Source organism: Dermochelys coriacea, chromosome 2 (assembly GCF_009764565.3).
Source record: "Dermochelys coriacea isolate rDerCor1 chromosome 2, rDerCor1.pri.v4, whole genome shotgun sequence".
In the NCBI taxonomy this organism is placed as follows: Eukaryota; Metazoa; Chordata; order Testudines; family Dermochelyidae; genus Dermochelys; species Dermochelys coriacea.
The window spans coordinates 89,533,905-89,548,466 of NC_050069.1; the positions used below are offsets into that span (position 1 = coordinate 89,533,905).

General features: G+C 37.2%; 1 protein-coding gene across 16 annotated transcripts in view; it reads left to right on the forward strand.

Moving 5' to 3' along the window:
- PTPRM (protein tyrosine phosphatase receptor type M) overlaps window positions 1–14,562 on the forward strand; it is a 729,763-nt gene that overhangs the window by 329,270 nt on the left and 385,931 nt on the right. For all 16 annotated transcript variants that reach the window (XM_038390871.2, XM_038390872.2, XM_038390875.2 and 13 more), the window contains exon 7: window positions 3,166–3,459. In XM_038390871.2, the coding sequence (XP_038246799.1) occupies window positions 3,166–3,459 (294 nt within the window). The remainder of the gene's footprint in view (window positions 1–3,165; window positions 3,460–14,562) is intronic.

Below are 14,562 nucleotides of genomic sequence, written 5' to 3' on the forward strand. Positions count from 1 at the left end.
AATGAAAAGATACCCCAGGGGATGAAAAAGCAATAAAATAATGTCTATTTCGAATACTTGTACGACTTTAAATGAATTGGTGTAACTACTGACCTTTATGACCTTACTCCTGAGTTTGCATTTTGATGGCAGTTGAACAGCCATTACTAGTATTTGAAACTAATTAACTGTTCTTTCAGCATGGCTACATAAATGGCTTAGAATGCTCTATAAAAGTTCTATTTCACATCCTGGTTCAAGAAGGAGCCTAATGATTTAAATTGAAGCTTAATCATTTTGAATTAAGTCAAAACTATTTAAACATATACAGTTTCTGCAGGAAGCCATAGTTTATATATTTCAGAAACAATGTCAATAAAACTACACTAAATTTCTAATCCCCATAAGCTGAAGCTAGAGTTTGTCCTATATTGATACTGACATATAATATAGTTTTTCTTGATAAAAATTAAAGGTTTATAGGATGTTGCTGTACTCTACATGTAGTAGTTTACCACTATATTTTAAACTGGATTTGTATGTCTGTAGTAAGTAGTAATAATTAGTAAGCATCTTTTGATAACTTTTGGACTGTGTCTAGTTTTACCATGTTTTTCCTTTCGGAGTAGGTGGGAATATCTCATTAAAGTGAAAATACGTAATGTATTTTGTATCTTCCCATGATGTGATACCATACTTTAGCATGGCATTTACTATCCAAGTGCAGTCATTGTTATTGACACAGATCTAGGCCTGGCAGTACCATATAAAATAGGGGTTAAAGATTTATTGCGTCTATTCTCCAATAAAGGTATAATATAGAGCTCTTGCTTCTCAGTCCATAGGAGAAAATAGACTTTTAGTATACTTAGTATATATCAAGTATCAAGTTCTTCAGTAATAAATTAAGTATACTTATCTTACTTTTTGTAAGATAAGTCCATGTTTGTTATCGGGGCCTCATCTACATTACAAAGTTAGGCTGACATAAAACAGCTTATATCAGCCTAAATCTGTCACTGTCTATACTACAATGGTGATTCCACCGATATAAGTCACCCACTACATCGACTTAACTCCACGTCCATGAGAGGCATAGTGTTTAAATGAATGTAGTTAGGGTGATGCAGTGTATGTGTAGACACTGCACTACTTACATCGCTTGTTGGCTGTCAGCCCCACAATCTCCCCGGGCCCCGGCACTAACAGCTCGAACTGTGAGCCCCGCATGTGGCTCAATTTCCTAACTGGGAGCCTATGAGCAGAGAAATTGACATGCTTGTCAGTGTCACAGCTGTTGCTATTTCACTTTTTGTCTCTGGCTCAGACTGTCAGACCCTGAGTGAGGGTGCTCCAGCTGTGAGCCTGGTGTCAGCTGGAGACAAAATGTGAAATATCAGCAGCCATGAAACTAACAAGAATGTCAATTTCACAGCTGGTAAGCTCCCTGCTCTGCAATTGAACCCTGCACCAGCTCAGGAGGTCGGCCCTGGTGCAGAGGGGGTCCAGCTGTAAGCCCTGTGTGGCTGTCAGTGCCCCACACTCTAGCTGTCAGTATTCCAGAACACCCCATTTCAGTCAGTGCAAGCATTCCTGGTGAAGATGTGCACCACTGGCAGAAGGAGGGTAGTGTGGACACCAAAAGCCAATTTAATTACTGCAGTGGCTGTGGGTCAATCTAGCTTAAGTCGACCTAATTTTGTAGTATAGACAAGCCCAGGGTTAAAACAGGACCTTGACCAGCTTAAATCATCAGGGAATCATTAATGTTTCAAGCCATTCCTTACAGTCTCATTCTCATCCACCCTTTGTCCCTTTCCTTCCCTCACTTAAGCTTCCACTTTGAGACCAATCAGAAGTCTTGAGTGGGACACATACACACACAGCGCCTTTTTTTTCAGTGATACATTAACATATTAGCAAATGTTCATCACAACATCAGATAGAACTGAAACTGAGGGAGAACAAGCGTTTACTCTTCTTCGTTTAGGTACTGTACACAGAATAAAACAAAAACAAAAACCTGTCATGGCTTAAGTATGTTGGGCCAAATTCTCCTCTGTTACACTGGCATGATTCCATTCCAGTGAACCTGATTAACCACTGTGTTATAACAGTTTTACCCTGGTAACCCAGTTGAAATCAGCGAAGTAACACTGGCAGGAAAGTGGAGTAACTTAGTGGTGACTCAGACTGATTGTGTTTTGTGTAGGAAAAAAATGAATGCATCATTATTTACCTTTCATATGAGAGATGGCAGCCAGAAATTATAGCAGTTACTTAATGTGAAAATGGAAAGTGCTATATATCTGCTTAGTACTAGTACACAGTCTCAAACTTTTTAAAAAGTATTTTGAAAACAAACGGTTCTCCACCTCACACACACTTGTATATGAGGTGGTAGTGTCTCCCTTTTGCAGTTAGGGAAACTAGGATTAAATGACTTGCCCAAGGTCATTATGGAAGGTAGAGTCAGAATAAGAACAAGAACTCAGGAATTCCTAGTTCCCAGCTCTGGGCTTGCTCAGGTTGACAACACTGCCTCATATTAGATAGAAAAGTGTAGGATACTGAATCTGAATGAACAATCATCACCTCTGCTCAGCTCAGAAGTCTGAAAGTTTACATGGTGAGAAGCACAAACTAAGTTGTTTTGAAAATAAATATAATCACTTCCTTTTCATCACAAATGATATCACAATTCAGCAAGATGGATGCCTTCAGAAATGGACTCAAATATCCGTTTTAATTAAAAATATTACTTTTGAATATAAGTCACAAGTTACACCTAGAGAGATGTCTTAACATGTGAACTTGGGTTCACCTTTCTTTTAAATTGTAAGTGGAAAAAATGCTGGAAATGCATAGAGTTAACATTTGGTGAATAGGTAAAATATAATTTCAAGCTGTTTGGACTGTTTATATAAATGGAGTCTGTATGTTAAAACCTTTTAATAAGATAACATGAAAAAGTACATTTAGCAGGTCTTTATGAGCAACAGAGTTTATATGATGTGATTTATCCTTACACAATAAATAGGTAACGCTGACATTGTCATCTCTTATATTTGTTTGGTATTTTTAAGGCAGACTTCCAAATATGGTTTAGTGAAGATTGTAGTTTGAATGTTTTGGAAGTAGAAACAAATATTGGTAGAATAACTGTTTACAATTTTTTTGTTATAGAGCCACCTGTTCCCATTGCACCACCTCAGTTGTCTTCAGTTGGTGCAACCTATTTATGGATAGAGTTGAATGCTAATTCCATCAATGGGGATGGGCCAATCATTGAGAGGGAGGTAGAGTATCGCACATCAAGTGGAAGCTGGTATGACAGACAGCCAGTAGACTACACAAGCTACAAAATCGGGCACCTGGATCCTGATACAGAATATGAAATCAGTGTGCTGCTTACAAGACCGGGTGAAGGAGGTACCGGATCCCCAGGCCCAGCTCTCAAAACAAGGACAAAATGTGCTGGTGAGTACCAGAAGGAAGCCAGAAAATTGTAAACACTTTGCTTGGGTTGAAACCAGCAGGCTACTTTACTAACAGTTGTCACTGTATAGCTTGAACCTGCATGACACAGAAACTAAGTCCAGAATACTTATAAGTATAAACCATTTAGCTTTTGCGAATGGTGACCTTGAAGCCAACCTACAGAGTCATGGTACATTAAATCATACCTGTTCGTGACTGGCAATAATTAGTGCAGAATACAGTGCAGTTTCACTTTCCTGATGTACACGACACTGTTGGGCTTCATTTCATGATATCCTACCTGCATCAATGCTAGCTTTTTTTATCTGTTATTTTCTGAGCTCACATTACAAGCTATTTTTTGGCATCAGTAGCAGATTCATAAGTCTGTAGATGATGTGGAAAAATAGACTTCATAATAGCAAATGTGTTTACTGTTGGGTCTCCATTAATATATGGGATTCAACTAAGGGCAGCTTTCTCAGATGGCTGTCAGTGGGTCCTTTTGTTAAATGAGATATAATGATTTATGTTGTTGTATAGAGAGTTTGGCTCTTATATTGTTAAGTGGTAATCAGTGGTGCTGATGTGCAGGTAAATGGATACAAAGCAGGGCTATAGTAGAAACACAATTGTATATAATAATCCTGTAGAAAAGCAGCAGTGATATTAGCATTGTTATTAATTTGCTGTTCAGCTGTAGGAAGAATAAATGAAGGATAGTGAGATACAAAACATTTTTGATGTCAGCATTTTCATTATCATTTTTTATGGGACTTAAACATTTGTTTTAAAAATTGAGGCGTTTTCTAGGGTGAAGTTAAGACTTTGGGGACAGATTTTGAGAATCAAATTTCCCTTTCAGAACCTGAATTATAGTAAGCAAATCTGATTTACACATGTTTGTTTCATGTGAACTGTAGTACATGCAGATTTGCATATAAAAGTACAGTGGCCCATTTGAATTTGGCCTAGATATATTTCATTCTGAGTCTCTACTAACACTGAAGATGAAGGAAAAAAGAAGGACAAAGAATGCAATGGGGTTAAAATTTTTAATGTGAATTTCTCCCCCAACACTTTTAATCCCCCTCACTACAGTAAAGCTGGCAGGAGACGGAAAGAAAAACTTCTGAAGAAAAGGAAATGAAACCATTGATATGGATTAATTTATACTAGTCTTCAAAGAGTTGATGTATACATTGATCATTTTGAAAAGATACGGAAAATAACTAGGCAAATCTTCACTGGACTTCAGTGACAGTTACTTCTTACATAACTGTCCAGGCACCAGCAAGTGATTAAACAATGTATTACAAATAGAAACAGTATCCAACAATGTGCAGTTTATTCTGTATGTGATGTCAAATGTAGACATAGTGACTTTTTCAGCTTCCTAATATACTATTGTGTCCAAACTATATTGTAAATAGTGGCTGATTTGTTATTTTTGTGTGTGTTTATTTGTTGGTTTGTATGGTTTTTTGCTTAGAATATTAAGGGTTGTTTTGTTTTTTTCAATTCCCCCCACACACACACACACAGAAAGGACTAAAAAGCCAACACAAAGTATCTATGTATTTCTGATTTCCAAGATTTTCTCATTAGAATATAATGATTTTAGGACAGTAAATATTTTGGCATAAAATCCATTACAGAGTTCCTTTAACAAGGGCCTCTAGTCCAAGATGCCTTTCCTAAGTGTATAAAACATAATTATCTTTCCAGGTTATAGATACTCCTTTCAGGCTCACTCCAAGTACTTTAAAACTAATCTATTTTTCTTTATATTTTGATTTCTTGTTCCTATGAGTAGACACCATAGTGTCAGATGAGTTAGTGAGAATTATTACCTAGAGAGTTACAGGGAGAATACAGAACTTTAATTGCGTGTAAATTCATCATATGTTTTCTGCAGTCATTTCAGTGGTAGGTATTATGGAGCATTAAGACAAAAACCCATTCACATAAAATATTATTTACTGAAAGTGTTTTATTATCTGGTAAACTATTGTAATATATCCCTATTATTTGTGATTTCATTAAGCTAACCAGTAACCTGCTGCATTCCTTTCTCAAATGAAATGCATAAAGTAGAAGACGAGTGAAAAATTGAAATTATGAATGACAATATTAAATCTAGCTCCACAAATTGTTTTTTTTATGTCTGGAGATACTGCTTTGAAGGTGTAGTAGTTGTTGGTTAACTACTAGTGAGCGACATGCTAATAACTGGCTCAAGGGGTTAAAAAAGAGATGCTGATAAACTAATAAAGTAATTAAACTGGGTAGGAGTGAAATGATGCTATTCTCAAATGTGTACCATAAAATGAATAATACAGGATGTTTTAAAGAGAAGAACCATTGTATCTTTGTAATTGCTTTAATAATTGTATGCTGCTTGCCTGTTCCCTTGGGTCTAGAGTACTACTTTGAGACTTGAAGCCACATGTTAGATGTTCAATAATCATAACAGTTCTCCAAAGTGCTTGAACTATATTTTTATTTTGGCAGAATGAGATTTCAGGGACTTATAATAGACAAGTGCTGTCTCTAGCTCTACTAAATAAAATCATCTATAAATAGAATGGAAAGAAAATAAAGAAAAAAAATCTCTAAGTTGGCAGTATCATCCACAGTGGAGCAGTATTGGTACACTTTGAAAAGTGCTTTGTTTCCTTGTGATGAAACAGAATATAAATGCAGATGATTTTTCTGTCAAGTGGGTTGAAGAGATGATGATGTTTGATTAGGGTTAGGCGGTGGTTTGGACTTCAGATTGGAGAAGAGTAATGACTAGGGTTCAGGGTGCATGGCTCTGAAATCTCTTGAATTTCTATCTAAGCTTTCTACATTTGAATCAGATCAAGAAAAAAGGCTCTTGTTAGTTTTGGGTCTGACCTGGTACCAAAACCTGTAGGAGTGAGTTTGGAATTTAAAACTTGAATCATAAGCCACCATACTCCAAAAATTTGACATGGGCAGAATGGTGGCTGCTGCTAAGAAAGCACCAACCATATTATTTGTGAGAACGCTTCTGTTATACTGTACATCATTGATTATTCTCATGCTTTCTGTCTACGCACACGCACACACACACACCCCTATAAATCTATGGAATGTGGACCAATTATTATTGCCCTGAGAATTAAAATTAGTTTTGTGCCCATATCACAGTGTTGAGGAAATTTAAATAAGGCAAAGTACAGTGAATTTCCTCAAAATACCTTGCATAATGACAGGTTTTAGTCTCTAAGGTTCCACAAGTACTCCTTTTCTTTGTTCTCAAAATACCTGCACATAGTAAAGCAAAATATATGGCCACTAACATTGCCCCTCATTGTGCTTGGATATTAAAATACATGCTATCTGTTATCCCTTCCTTGATTGCATGCTTTTTTTGGGTCCACAGCTATAATATTATTTATACATAATTTGTTTTAATTTACTTTTTTACATGTTTGTTTTAAAAAGTGTTAACATACAATATCTCCCATAAAACAACAAAGAAATCCTAATTCCCATCAAATATTTAAAAAAGCAAGGCACATAATCATTGCATAGCAACTCGAGCATATATTAGATCTTGTTTCTTTAGCATTCTGCCATATAGATTCTGTGTATTGAATACATTTGAAACAACAAAAAGAAACAATCCTAAAGAACTATAAGATTTTGGGTCATCTGTTTGAAATGAATCCCATAAAGTTGATGTCCCAGAAGGTCAGAAACATATTAAAGTTCCATGCTGATAAGCCAGATAGTTTAAAAGACGGTAAATTTGCTCTGGTTCACAAAAGGGAAATGAGAATAAGCATTCCACTGGCTAGCAGGCTATGGGGTTTCTAGGCAGCATTTTCTCTCCCTTTTCGGAGGACAAGGGCTTGTGGCTTATTTTACAAATGAATAGTGAATGCAAGAAGAATTAGTTCTGATTTACAAAAAAATTCTCATTTAAAAAAATGCTAAATTATGCACTTTGCATTTTCTGTTGTTCTTCTGTGCTTTAAGGTAAAAATCCACACTTCATTCCCAGTGTGGGGAAATTATTTGGGTGCTGGGAAGATGCTGTTGGAAAGAGCGAAGTGAGGAAAGAAATCTTCCTCCCTCCTGTCTGTGATCATCCTCCCCCCAAGATCTAATGCAGTGGGTACTTTTAAGAGGCTGCTCCCCCCCAAGATCTAATGAATCTAACTTTACTGGTCAGACTCTGCGGGTTAGAGCTATTTTCATCTCCCAAGGGAGTAGAGAGGAACCAGCGTCTGCCCTGTGGGGCTCAAATTCTGCCTGGCCCTCATGTAGGCCACACAAATGGGTGGGGAAAGATTCCATGTGCCCTCTCCCACCAGTAAGCCTCACTTCAGTACCGGGCAAATTGGTTGAAACTATCGTAAAGAACAAAATTATCAGGCACATAGATGATCATAATTTGTTGGGAAATAGTCAACATAGTTTTTGTAAAGGGAAATCACCAGTCTACTAGAATTCTTTGAAGGGGTCAACAAGCATGCGGAAAAAGGAGATCCAGTGGATATAGTGTATTTAGATTTTCAGAGAACCTTTGACAAGGTCCCTCACCAAAGGCTCTTAAGCAAAATAAACAGTCATGGGATAAGAGGGAGGGTTCTCTCATGGATTGGTAACTGGTTAAAAGATAGGAAACAAAGGGTAGGAATAAATGGTCAGTTTTCAGAATGGAGAGGTAAATAGTGGTGTCCCCCAGGGATCTGTACTGGGCTCGGTCCTATTTAACGTATTTATAAACTATCTGGAAAAAGGGGTAAACAGTGAGGTGGCAAGATTTGCAGATGATACAAAACTACTCAAGATAGTTAAGTCCCAGGCAGACTGCGAAGAGCTATAAAAGGATCTCTCAAAACTGGGTGACTGGGCAACAAAATGGCAGATGAAATGTAATGTTGATAAATGCAAAGTAATGCACATTGGAAAACAATCTTAACTATACATATACAATGATGGGGTCTAAATTAGCCGTTACCACTCAAGAAAGAGATCTTGGAGTCATTGTGGATAGTTCCCTGAAATCATACACTCAATGTGCAGCGGCAGTCAAAAAAGCGAATAGAATGTTGAGAATCATCAAGAAAGGGATAGATAATAAGACAGAAAATATCATATTGCCTCTATAAATTCATGGTATGCCAAAACCTTGAATACTGCATGCAGATGTGGTCGCCTCATCTCAAAAAAGATATATTGGAATTGGAAAAGGTTCAGAAATGGGCAACAAAAATGATTTGGGGTATAGAACGGCTTCCATATGAGGAGAGGTTAATAAGACTGAGACTTTTCAGCTTGGAAAAGAGGCGACTAAGGGGGGATATGATAGAGGTCTATAAAATCATGAGTGGTATAGAGAAAGTAAATAAGGAAGTGTTATTTACGCCTTCTCATAATACAAGAACAAGGGGGGGCCACCAAATGAAATTAATAGGTAGCAGGTTAAAAACAAATAATGGAAAGTATTTTTTCATGCAACACACTGTCAACCTCTGGAACTCCTTGCCAGAGGGCGTTGTGAAGGCCAATACTATAACGGGGTTCAAATGGGAGCTAGATAGATTCATGAAAGATAGGTTCATCAATGGCTATTAGCCAGGATGGGGAGGAATGGTGCCCCTAGCCCCTGTTTGCCAGAAGCTAGGATTGGGTGATAGGGCATGGATCACTTGATGATAACCTGTCTGTTCATTCCCTTTGGAGCACATGCCATTTGCCACTATCAGAGGACAGGATACTGGGCTTGATGGACCTTTGGTCTGACCCAGTATGGCCGTTCTTATATTCATTGCACATCTGCATGAAGTCCAGGTGAAAGCTAATCCATAATTATATTAGGCTGATTACAGACAAGTGAAAAAGCTTGAATATTAAGAATGTAAGTATGCATATGTCAATTATAAAAGGCAATTGAATATGAACAAGAAACCGTAGTACAGAATGTAAATATGGAATACTGTGTTAAGAGAAAAATGTGATCCACCAATAGAAATAGGGCTGTCATAGGTTATGACTTAGGACTGGTAGATTCCAGAGCCAATGTAATCTTGTTCCTGAGATGATCCTTTTAGAATGAGTAACATGACCATTCATCTAAAATATTCTTAACACCTAGATTTTCAAATTTATAGTACTAGCTACTGGTATCTGAGTTAAGCCACATTTTCATATCTAACCTCAAAGTGTCTTTGTAGCATCCTTTTTATTGTTCTAAGAACAACAGATGTTAAAAAAAAAATCTGAGTGTCTGCCCATATTTGTCACTGGGTCTCCTTAGCTGATTAGATTTCTTGGAAGGAACAAACTAATGTAGTCAGGAAGTGTTTTGGGTTTGTGTAATTTGTTTGAGTGTTTTGGTCCAGAAAGGATGTTCTGGAAAATAAATAATGTTTACATTGCACTTTGTTAGCTGCTAGCACTACGTATACTGAGAAAATACATTTAAAACAAATGAATGTAGTAACTATTTAATCAGTCTTGATTGGCATTTTGAATATTAAAACTAATGCATTTTGAAAATAAAAATCAAACTGTCAGCTGCTGTTAGTTTACAATTTCTAGAGCCATTTTATTTTCAATCCCCTTTTTTAAAAAAGTCTGTTCAGTAATTCACTTCATTACTGTTGTACAGTGTTCAATTTTAAGAAGATGACTTGATGTATAACTGGCATGTTTGGCCACGTAAATGACAAAATATAACTTTTTATGACCTGTGCATAATTATGGATTGCTTTGGAATGACAACTGTCTAAACTTCTACTATAATTACATTTCCATTATAAAAGTTTCATCTTTTTATCTGACATTATGGCTAGATCGTGAAGAGCATTCATTTTTATAAGAGGGAGAATTAGAGAGCTATAATTTATAATTCAAGATTATCAACATAAGCATTTATTCCTTCAGAAGAACCTTTCACTGCCAAATACCACTCTGCATCGTTAGTTACTTAAAAAGGAAAGTGCCAATTCCTTAGGCATTTATTTAATTGATTATAAAAGCAGATGAAAAGTATTGGTTGTTTAATCATGGCATACAGTAACTCAGAGTGACACTTTGCAAATAGATTTCATTTTTTTACATGAGCCTGGTCTCTGTCCCTCTATCCACAATTAATGCTCTTCAACCAGAAGTAGAATCTCTGTGAGGGTCCTCTCTGGAGGCTCAGGAGACCTGTGTTTCTATCCAAATTAGAGAATCAAAAATGTCTCCTTAGTGCAGACAGAGATTAACTTTAGGAAAAATTCTGATTCCAAAGATTGCATTCTATATTCTTGTCTTTTCTCCAGCATTGCAACCTCATGACATTCTTCCTTTGGAAGTTGCGTAAAAGTGGTATCTTTGGATAGACATCAAGTGAATATGGTCAGGAAATACAGGTTCTCTCAGGTTATCAGTAAGCAAGGTGCTCTAGGACCAAAAATTCTTAAAAAGCTAAGAAGTTTAAAATTGAAAAAGGGGTAAAAACGAATGACTACAGAATATGGTGTCTTCATATGATTATCATAGGATTTTTTTACTAGAGTTTTTATAGGGATTATATCTATATCCCTATATATAAAGAACACTACAACAGTGGGCATCACAGAGATGTGGTAGGATAATGTGTGTGACTGGAATATTGGTATAGAAGGGTACAGCTTGCTCAGGAAGGACAGGCAAGGAAAAAAAAAAGGAGGAGGTGTTGCCTTATATTTTAAAAATGTATACACTTGGACTGAGGTTGAGATAGAAATAGAGGACAGACTTGTTGAAAATCTCTGGGTAAGGATAAAAGAGGCAAAAAACAAGGGTGATGTCATAGTAGGCATCTACTACAGACCATGTAACCAGGAAGAAGAGGTGGATGAGGCTTTTTTAAACAGCTAACAAAATGATCCAAATCACAGGAGTTGGTGGTGTTGGGGGACTTCGATTATCCAGACATCTGTTGGGAAAATAACACAACCGGGCACAGATTATCCAATAAATTCTTGGAATGTATTGCAGACAATTTTTTATTTCAGAAGTTGGAAACAGCTTCTAGGGGAGAGGCTGTTCTAGATTTGATTTTGACAAATAGGGAGGAACTGGTTTAGAATTTGAAAGTGTAAGGCAGCTTGAATGCAAGTGATCATGAAATGATAGAGTTCATGATTCTAAGGAATGGTAGGAGGGAGAACAGCAAAATAAAGACAATGGATTTCAAGAAGGCAGACTTTAGCAAACGCAGGAAGTTGGTAAGTAAAATCCCATGGTAAGCAAGTCTAAGGGGAAAAACAGTCGAAGATAGTTGGCAGTTTTTCAAAGAGATTATTAAGGGCACAAGAGCAAATTATCCCCCTGAATACTATCCCAAATAACTAATCAATCAATCAATTTGCAGACATCTAGAAGATAGTAAATTGATAAGTAAGAGTCAGCATGGATTTGTCAAGAACAAATCATGTCAAACCAACCTGATCGCTTTCTTTGACAGGGTAACAAGCCTTGTGGATGGGGGGAAGCGGTAGACGTGGTATATCTTGACTTTAGTAAAGCTTTTGATACTTCTCATAAACTAGGGAAATGCAACCTAGATGGAGCAACTATGAGGATGGTGGAAAACTGGTTGGAAAACTGTTCGCGGAGAGTAGTTATCAGTGGTTCACAGTCATGCTGGAAGGGCATAATGAGTGGGGTCCCACAGGGATTGGTTCTGGGTCCGGTTCTGTTCAATATCTTAATTAATGATTTAGATAATGGCATAGAGAGTACACTTATGAAGTTTGCGGACGATACCAACCTGGGAGGGATTGCAAATGCTTTGGAAGGCAAGATTAAAATTCAAAATGATCTGGACAAACTGGAGAAATGGTCTGAAGTAAATAGGATGACATTCAATAAGGACAAATGCAAAGTACTCCACTTAGTTTTAATCTGGAAAAGAGAAGACGGAGGAAACATAATAGTTTTCAAGTATGTAAAAGGTTGTTGCAACAAGGAGGAAGATTTTTTTTTCTTAACCTCTGAGGATAGGACAAAAAGCAATAGGCTTAAATTGCAGCAAGGGAGATTTAGGTTGGACTTAGGAAAAACTTCCTAACTGTCAGGATGGTTAAGCACTGGAATAAATTGCCTGGGGAGCTTGTGGCATCCCCATTATTGGAGATTTTTAAGAGCAGCTCAGACAAACACCTGTCAGGGATGATCTAGATAATACTCGGTCCTGCCACGAGTGCAGAGGACTGGACTAAAGGATCACTCGATGATTCTGTGATTCTATGTCCTGATGGGGCTTCTAGATACTATTAGAATACAAGAAATGCCTCAGCAGGGCATCTAGTCCAGTCCCCTAAATTCAAGGCAGGATCACTTATTGTCTAGACCATTCCTGAGAGGTGTTTGTCTAACCTGTTCTTTAAAACCTCCAATGATGGAGATTCCACAATCTCCCTCGGCGTTTGTTTCAATGCTTAACTACAGTGATAGGAAGTTTTTCCTAATGTTCAACCTAAACTTCCCTTGCTGCAATTTAAGCCTATTGCTGCTTCTCCTATCTTTAGAGGTTAACAAGAACAATTTTTCACCCTCCTCCTTGTAACAATCTTTTATGTACTTGAAAACTGTTATCGTCTCCCCACTCAGTCTTCTCTTCTCCAGATGAAACAAATCCATTTTTTTCAGTCTTTCCTCATTGGTCATGTTTTCTAGATCTTTAATCATTTTTGTTTCTCTCCTTTGGACTTACTCCAATTTGTCCACATCTTTCCTGAAATGTGGAGCCCAGAACTGGACACAGTACTCCAGTTGAGGCCTTATGTGCGTGGAGTAAAGTGGAAGAATTACTTCTCATGTCTTGCTTATAACACTCCTGTAAAAAAATCCCAGAATGTTGTTCACTTTTTTTTTTTGCAACAATGTTACATATTTAGCTTGTGATCCTCCTATAACCCCCAGATCCCATTCCGCAGTACTCCTTCCTAGGCAGTCATTTCCCATTTTGTCATTTCCAATTTAGTGTTCCTTTCATCTTGAATTTTACCTGGAGGTGATTTGCTATCCAATTCAAGGCACACAGTACTGATTATATATGCTAATATTGACTCCCCTAGAGCGTGATATAAGAAGATGCATTCTGCTGTAGGTGAAGCTTCCATATACCTTCAAAGATCATCCTATGTAGAGCACAACCTGAAGGTGATTTAATTGTGATAAGGTCTTTATCAATAAGGAAAGGCATCCTGTCTAACCTTAGATGAGGGAAGAGGAACTTAAGAGTCATAGGCACAGATGCTACTTGAGAATCCAAGAGCAATATTTGTTCTAGCAACACCTCAAGATGAAAAACCTTGTTGTTAAAAGGTCCGACATCTTCAGTAAAAGGCACCCACACTGCCCATGACCATTCTTCTATGTTTTGCTGTACCAACTACCGGTGCTTCTGTCTTATCTGGAATGAACTTCATATAGCTTGTTCTCATAGAAATTTTGATCTTGGAGCAGTGCAGCTCACAACCTTCCTAGAGAGATTGTATATATTGTCTGGATCACCAGATAGAACCCTGCACCTTAGAGCCCTTGGAGGGGAAGAGTGATAATCAGTACTGCAGTCTGGGATCTCATAGAGGAAGGAGTGAAACCATTGTAAGACCACCCCAGGCATTCCTATAAGGTTTTGCAAGTGTGGATGTGTGCAAAACATCTGAGTCAATAACTGCAAAGATAGTTTATGGTAATGTCACATTCTCAAAGTAAGAGGTCAAAATCACTCATTTTTTACATAAGTATATTTAAAAGATTGTCATAACCAAAGATCATTCATACGTGTGTGTGTGTGTGTGTGTGTGTGTGTGGGTATGTATATATATATGTATAAAATGCATAAATGTATATGAATGATCTTTGGTTATGACAATCTTAATACACACACACACACACACACACACACACACACACACTCTCTTTACAATTTAAAGGAAAAACTCTATGCCAATAAAGCACTAATATCAAAAGAAAGTTCTTGCACAAGTAGAAATGTTGTTCTTTGATTCAGTATTTTCCTGTTTTTGTGTGTGTATATGTATATCTATTTGTGCTATTAGTATCAGAAAATAGTTGAGG